Source organism: Dromaius novaehollandiae, chromosome 4, assembly GCF_036370855.1.
Source record: "Dromaius novaehollandiae isolate bDroNov1 chromosome 4, bDroNov1.hap1, whole genome shotgun sequence".
In the NCBI taxonomy this organism is placed as follows: domain Eukaryota; kingdom Metazoa; phylum Chordata; class Aves; order Casuariiformes; family Dromaiidae; genus Dromaius; species Dromaius novaehollandiae.
Window position 1 is genome coordinate 26,803,550 of NC_088101.1, and position 7,961 is coordinate 26,811,510.

The window sequence follows — 7,961 nt, forward strand, 5'->3', positions numbered from 1 at the left end:
GGGACAAGAGGCGGCAAAACTTGAATATGAAAGTGACTCACAGTTCGTCAATACGTTTTTTTTTTTTTTAAAGTTTAATTAAATATTACATGCAACAAACAGGAATGCTTCTTGCACCATAGTCCAAGAATTATGCTCTGAATTTAAAAATCAGGCAAAACAAAGCAGAAGGAAAGGTTTCCAAGATGTCCTAGCTGCTTTGTTTGAAAACTGAGTCAAATCAGAAACACACACATATGTACAAGAGCAAAGTAGGACTATTTTACATGTGACCTCAGTATTTCATGAAATACAAACAGGAAAGAAGTTGCTGTCACAGATACTGGATCCCAGAATCCGTTTTAGAACTTGAGGGGGGTGTGGGGGAATCTCCTTGCTAATTATCGGCTTTAATCAAGTTGCGATCTTTTAGAAAGAGACAAACAAACCCTGTTCCTTCAGGAGCTAAACCAGTGTATTTTCTTAGTGTTAGTTCTTCTGATTGGAAAGGGCTGTTAGGAGCACAAAAACAAGTGAAGATTCAGTTTCTTCCAACTTCTTCAGGAAGAACAGTATTCTTTGCAACTGTTTCTCTCCCCTTCTATTTAGGGATCCTGTTATTTCCACACATGATAGTGCATACCCTACTTTCCTTAGTTTTTCCTTTTGAAAGGAATGAGAGAAGTTACCCCGGATAGACAAAATGGTAGTACAGTGCAACCCAGGCTTTTTTGTTCAAAGCTCTGTGACAAGAGCTAGAAATTCCCCCTGCTAGCTGTAGAAACTGAAGAGATGGAAAAGGATGTTACTTACTGAAGCAACAAGAGCTGTCAGTATGGCAGGAGGAACAGTCTCATACCAGGCTGAGATGGCAGCCCATTGCTGAAGCATTTTTTAGGCCATACAGGAAGTCATACCAGATGCCATATGCTGAAAGCAAAGCTTAGGGAGCAAAGGAGCATTATTCTCTGTGCTATAGAAACAATACTTCTTAGTCCAAAAGAGAGCAAGGAGACTTTTCATTAAGCTGTAAATTAATACAGTCAACTATTGAAGCCTTTCACTTGAGTACTGGTATCTTGCTCTTTTCTGGGGAAAGTAATTCATAAGCTTTCTTTAAGTTATTCCTCTTATGTTTGCACTTCTTGGCGGTCTTTAAAGATCCCAACATCTGCCACAAAAAGGAGAAGGCAGGACCCAGTTTCTCAGGAAGAGCACTGTGCTCTAGGTCTTCAAATAGTGGCCATTCAGCATTTCCATTTGACCTTCAAAGGTCACCAACTGATGTTGCAACTATGCAAAAGCACATGTGTTAATGTATATTCAAACTCATTCCCCTATAAGGTTAGAGTATTTCCAATACTAAGCACCAGACATGATACCGTGTAGTTTTAATGAAAAAAAATTTTAGCTTTTCAGTGGCAAGCTATTGCAATTTAGCTAATGAAGGCTACTGGAGAACAAGGAACGCTAATGAAATATGGTTCTTCATTACACATTAGAATACATTAAAACTTTGTCAAAACACATCCTAAAACACTCAAATCTGCCAAAAGAGGTGGCCCCTCTGCTGCATACTTTTGGCTTAACTTCATAAGCCAAGACTTAAGTTCTGCTAACTGTGTTGGGTTTTGGAGGGCTCAGACCACAGACTGAGCAGGGGTGAGCTGGAGTTTAGCAGACATGCAGGCAGAACAGCAAATTTTTAGTTGCTGAGTTGACATGTGAATTTTCTCACCAAAATACATGCTTATCAGCTTGATAGCAGGCTGCTGATATCCTTTTTTATAGCCCATACCACACCAGCTGCTCCACATTATATATAAAATTCAACTAGTACTGTTTGTCTCTTTGGTTAGCCACACACCTATATTAACTAACTTCAAGTTACAAAGGAACAGGTTTCACAGGGCAGTCCTTGCCAGGATTTAGAAATGAATGCCAATTTATGATGGTAATACTACTAACTGTCAGTTTTTTTAAGGTATCAGCAAAACCACTAACATCAGATGTAAAGATGTTTATTAGCTAACCTGGAAATGGCTCATTTAGAAATCCACTCCCATACATTCACTGCTTTACATTCAAAGCACTGTATGTACAGGACATCACTCCATTTATAGAGGTTGAAGGTGAGTGTCCATTTGATCCAGCACTGATTATTTGCCACTAATTTGTGTAGCAGTTCTGGTAACTAAGAGAAATTAAGACAAGTTGGTTATGTTTTTGCTGCATGCTTGCAGAGGAACCCATCTCAAGGGATAGGGATGTACACAGTCAGGACCATTCTGCACACAGTCCATCCAAGCCAAAAGGCATTCCTTCCTTCCTTCCTTCCTCTTGAGCACACAGCAGCAGTTTGCCTTGCTGCAGTTTAATCTTGCCACCAAAGTGCTAAGCAAGCAGACTGATGATCAGAGTTTTTTAGTAGGCATTGATGGGCTTTTGGGGCAGCTAATACGTTAGTATGTTTTACACTTTGACTGGAAAATACATGTAGCAAGACCATTTCCTACATACAGGAAGAGAAGTACGAACCGGTACACTACTTTGAGGCATGCAGTCCCTGCGGTAGAACACTCAACCTTTAACCTGATGGAGATCGGGCAGTACGTTAGGTAGAAGTCCAGGCTTCCAGTATCTAGCACATCCTAGAGTCTCACAGAAGTTAACTTCAGCAAGGTGTTCTCCTCATAGCTATGCGGTTTCTTCCAGTATTATAGCTGTTAAGCCACATTTTGGATCTATACTAAGTCTCAATTTAAACTAGACAGTAGAAAAATGCTACAAATACTGCTGTGGAGTCCAAGTCACTCTCACTTGGAAAGAGAAAAAGCCCTACTTTAATGCACTGCTATTACTGTTTGTTCTATAATTAGATAAGCAGTCTCAGGCATGCACTTGGTCTGCATGGTTAATTCTGTGCTCAAAGAGAATGTTTTTGTAAAAAATTCTGCTAAATATTTTAACAAGATTGCATGTACAAAAGATTTACATTAAAACCACATAAAACTAACTTCATAATTAAGCTCATCAAAACCTGCATTAATATTCTGAATGATCACATCTAGATTTCTGAACCCCATTTAAAACTGTACATCATTTTCTCGCAAAGGTAATATACATCTTTTAAAAAGATCAGTCTCTTGATTATTACAACAAGTTTAGTGTCTCTGGTGGGTCAATGAGCGATACTCCATGGTACCTAGAGGAGGGAAAAAAACATGCAGGATGTAATCTCACTTAAGTGCTCTCTGCTGGAAAGAACAGCATATATACTGCAGCAAAGTGCATTTCACTAAAGGCAGGACCAACAAAACGTTTTGGAGCTTGTCAGCTGCCATGCCGACACCAATTTTTAGGAGCATTTGGTAGTCTCCTGACTACCAGTTGTAGAAACTTCAAGAAAACCCCTCCAGTTTCCACAGGGCAGTTCAGCTAATAGTTTGGGTAGCGATAGCTAGCCTGTTGGTGAACATGAAGTATTGCTCCACAAAGCACCATGCAAAGATCTTGGGAGAGTCTTGTCACTGTCTCACTCACATCGTCGATTTGGTTAGTTTAGTCTGACTTAAGACTCATCTCAAGTTAAAACCCCTAGTTTAGCAGTTACACGCTAGGACAGCTCGTGCTTAATACTAGTTTATCATGCATCTCTACAGATACTCACTTTGTGCTCTTGTATTTTTCCCTTATCGACTGTTGCGTGTGTTGTGCTGCTTTGAGGTAGGTCTTGTGTAAGTCCACAAGGCAAGGCTTGATGTTTTCAAGGGTGTAGCCTGTTACTTTGCACAGAGATTCAGGCTGAGGAGAAGAAAAGCAAGAGGAACATTTGAGCATGTTTCCATTAGCTTACACTGATGAGCTAATATCATTTGTGGAGTTTTTAAGCTTCCTGTTGAAACCAGCAGACAATGGTGTATTCTGCTGTTGTCCTCACGGGCTGGGGGAGTATGGTTAGCTCAAGCACCAAGCAGTTTCATACAAACTGCTCAGATTTTAGCAGTTTGTGTAGATTTACATTAATCCTGAAAACTATCATATCCTTTAGAGACAGAAACTAGAAGTCTTCCTTGCCTCCACTGTTCAGGGTTTCTATCTGCTCACTTCTTCATCACAAGGAAGCTGCTCACAGCTTTGTGAAGAATCACAAGAACAGAGCACATCAGCAGATGCTTCTCCCTTCCTAGAAAAGGTTCTCCCACCTCCTCCTCTTTCAAATACCAAAGGGAACAATCCTTAATTAACAGGATCCTGGTGTGGAAGGGCTGTAATTCCTGCAGCCCAAGCCCAAAGGACAGCTTTGGCCAGAGCATGCAGAACTGCATATGAATATATGCATAAAGGCAGGCATAAAGAGATCTGAAGGCCCAGTCAGTGCTACGTACCCAAGTTTGTCCAGTGATTGTGTAGCCTGCTAGATGAAATGCCGCAGCAGCAATAACTGATGGCAGGTATTTCAGATAAGGATCAGCATCAATTAGACTCAGCTCCCCAAGATACTGCAAGGAAGACAAGAGAAGAGGAATGATCTGCCTCCAAAAGGAAGGAGGATATTAAACAGTTCCACTGGGACCCTAATTTAAACTTCCAATCCTGCCATCAGTTGGGGGAAACAGCTTTTCCTGGTTAACCATCTTACTGAGCTGGCCTACAGATTTGTTCCTTCTAATAAATACTGATACTCTGTTCAGGACAAAGTTGACACAGGTTAAGGCATTGGACATTGGTGCGGGGGAGGAAGAGCGAGGGCTGATAAACTAAACCACCGCCTCCGATTCTGGGAGTCCCTGAACAGCAACAAAACTTGAGGAATATACCAAAGAAATACCTCTTTTAGCATCTGTTAGCCACAGTCTAACACCATTCCCACGCATGTTGTTTCAACACGACATTTTTATCTTTAGAAGTAACGCAAGACCTAGAGGGAAGAGTCCGGTCATGTCTGACCTTCGCCTAATGAGGCGACTGCTTCCATTTAGCATCTCTGGCACCTGCCATACACTTTGGGTTTAAGGTAACTTAAAACTTTATCCAGAATAAGCCTGAGATGTTCATTGTGCTCTGCTTTAGAAACTAGCTTCTGGATTTAGAGCTCGATGCTTTTTCCCCAAAAGTGTCCTTTCTAGCCAAAATAAACCACTAAAGTAGACAAGTCTGCCCAGACAAGACACTATCTACTCAAGATGTTTCTGGTGACCGATACATTTATGCATTGATCCCTATTCAGTTTCCATAGGCAATTTTAACATGGAGACTTAAGGAACAGTGTCCCTTTCAGGGGAGAAGAGGGTGTTGATTTTAGATGGGAAAGCATCAGGGGAAACATCCAGCACTGAAACAGACCCTGCATTTATCAATCCCAGCCTGCTTTGAGTAAGCATTCACACTTGAGCCAGATCAAGTCCTGGAGGACTGTACTGTTTGAGACGCTCCACTACTAAGTGGCAGACAAAAGGGTTAGTTTCCAAAGGCAGGGCACCACCGCTGGAGGAGCACATGGCATACCAGGGGCACTCTCCACAAGTCTCCCAAAGAGTAAGGTTACTGATGTAAGAAAGACTGGGAAAAAGAAAAGCTGGACTGAAGTATCTTTTACCATTTTTCCTTTTCTATTGGGAATAGAAAACAGCTTGTAAGGTGCATTAATAAGATATCTTTCCAGTTACACAGATTCAACTATTAATTCTTACTTACCATTGATAAGCTCTCAACTTTAGCACTTGTCTGCTCATGTAGGAAATACTGGGTAAGGAACTGGTTGATCGTTGGAGCTGCCAAGTCAAATGACAAAACTTTCAAAATTAAGTGCTCCATCCTTAGAACTTGCTTCTTAGTGTAGGTATCATCTGTGATGTAGACAAACTCTGCTACTTCAGGAGGGTAGATTTCTTCAAACTTTCTGCCATAAAGAACAGTTATGAGCAAGTAATTGGGTAGCAGAGAACCAACTAACCAGCAGCATTTAGTGAAAAACAACTTAGTACAAGTTCTGACTTGTGAAGTAGCTGTATGCTGTTACTCAGGTTTGCTGCATCCAGCCCACTAGGTCTTGGATCAGCAGACTTTGAAGTTATGGAGAGCTACACTCAGCAATTTCACCATTAAGTAATTTGGGACTTAAGAGCTACTAAAGTTCCTGAAAATACAGTGGACTAACAGTTGTGAGCAATATTTTCTTTTCGCGTTCTTTGTACGTACTCCCCCAAATACATTTCAAAAGCCTTTTGCTGCTGCATCTAGAAGTAATGAATCCTCACATTAGGCCAATCCACAAACACAGCCTAGAACCTTGCTTGTGGAGTTTGACATAGGCTACCAGGCTTTTGGGTGGATAACTGCTGCTTTTTACCTAGTGTAAAACCATGCATAGTCAATCTGACTACAAACAACAAAACATGATAGCCACAAGAGAAGGCTGCCATCTGTACAAGACCAGCAGGGGAGTTTTAAATTAACCAGTTTCACTTACGATGCAAGCAGCATAGCTGCAGTACCCACAAGCTGAAGTTTTCCTCTTAGAACAGACATTGAAGAAAGAAACCTATCAATGTAATTTACAGCTAAGTGCAGGGTTTCATTCTGTAATTTGTATTCTTCGCCAACTTCTACCAGCCAGTCCACGAGAATGGCCCGCATGTTGTTTGTGATATCAGGTTGCTTCTTCATGTAGCCCATTTTAGGCTTGCATTTCACCTGTAAATTTTGATAACACACAAGGTTAAGTTTGCATTAAGTGCTCGCAGGGAAGCAGGTATTTTAACTCCATTTATCCTAGTTAAAAGGCTTTAAGCAGATCAGAAGCAGCCAGCACTGGCAAGCGTAGGATCAGCATGCTATTTTTCTGTAATTTTGCTTTCCAGCTGGTGCTCAGTGCACAGCACAGCCAGCTTTGTTACAGAACGGGGGCCCTGCATTCACAGCAGCGGACACAGCATCTATCTTAGGTACAGCTTTAGTCACTGCAGTAGTGACTGAAGCTTGGACACGTTTCGCGACCCCAAGTTTCTCGCCCGCTGGCTGTGCTCACGCAGGACGAGGCGCAGCCCCTCACCTCCATCTCCCGCAGGTACGTGTGGATGTCACTGACATAGTCGGGCACGTCGTTGACGCTGGGGCTTCCCTCCTCCGCCTCGGAGCATATCGAGATATCCATGATACTGGGGGAGCCTGGGCGGGAGACAGCGGCCGCGTCAGCGCCGGCGCGGCCCCCCGCGGCGGGGCAGAGGCCCCGCTCCGCGGCGAGGCGGGGGGCGGCGGGGCTGCCGCCGGTGCGCGGCCCGCACTCACCGCAGCTCAGCTCCAGGCTGTTGCCCAGCGGCGCCAGCGGCCGCCGCTCGCCCAGGGCACTCACGGCCGCCCGCAGCCCTAGCGCCGCCGCCGCCGCCTCCTTCTCGGCCGCCGCGCCGCGCCGCCGCCGCCGCTCGCCGTCGGGCTCGTCCACATGGATGGCGAAGGCCGGCTGGCTGCCGCCCGGCCGCCCCGGCGCCGCCGCATGGCCCTCGCCGCCGCTCCGCGCCGCCTGCGAGGGGGCGGCCCGTCAGCACGGCCCGGCGCTGACAGCCGCCCTGACAGCTCCCGCCGCGCCAAGATGGCGGCCCCGCGCGCCCGCCCCCCCCGCGCCCTCCGCACTTGCCTGCGGCGGCGGCGGCCCGGCCCGCGCCGCGGGGCCCTGCAGCAGCCCCAGCGCCACGCGGGCGGCGGCGGCGGGCGGCGGCGCCGCTTTGCCCCCGGGCGGGACGTTCTCCTGGTTCTCCTGCTCCGCGAACATCATCGCGCCGCCGGGCCGGGCCGGAGCGGGCGGCCCCGCTGCCCGCGGAGGGAAGGGGGAGAGGGCGAGCGGGCCTTGGCGCGACGTGTGCCCACTCCCGGGGCCGCTAAGTCTCGCGCCGCGGTGCTGCTCTCGCGGTTCAAGTAACCCGCGACTATTGAACCGGCCAATGAGGAGCGTGGGCCGCCGCGCGTCACGCGGCCTACGGGCA

General features: G+C 45.9%; 1 protein-coding gene across 1 annotated transcript; it reads right to left on the reverse strand.

The window, feature by feature from the left end:
* Positions 1-51: 51 nt before the first annotated feature.
* On the reverse strand, positions 52-7,926 carry CCNA2 (cyclin A2). Its single transcript, XM_064510651.1, is given in 9 exon segments — positions 52-3,184; positions 3,650-3,783; positions 4,368-4,481; positions 5,677-5,881; positions 6,452-6,675; positions 7,034-7,149; positions 7,270-7,504; positions 7,507-7,557; positions 7,559-7,926. Coding segments are annotated over 9 exon segments (1,326 nt in total). The 5' UTR covers positions 7,754-7,926; the 3' UTR covers positions 52-3,132.
* Between the last annotated feature and the right edge of the window lie 35 nt (positions 7,927-7,961).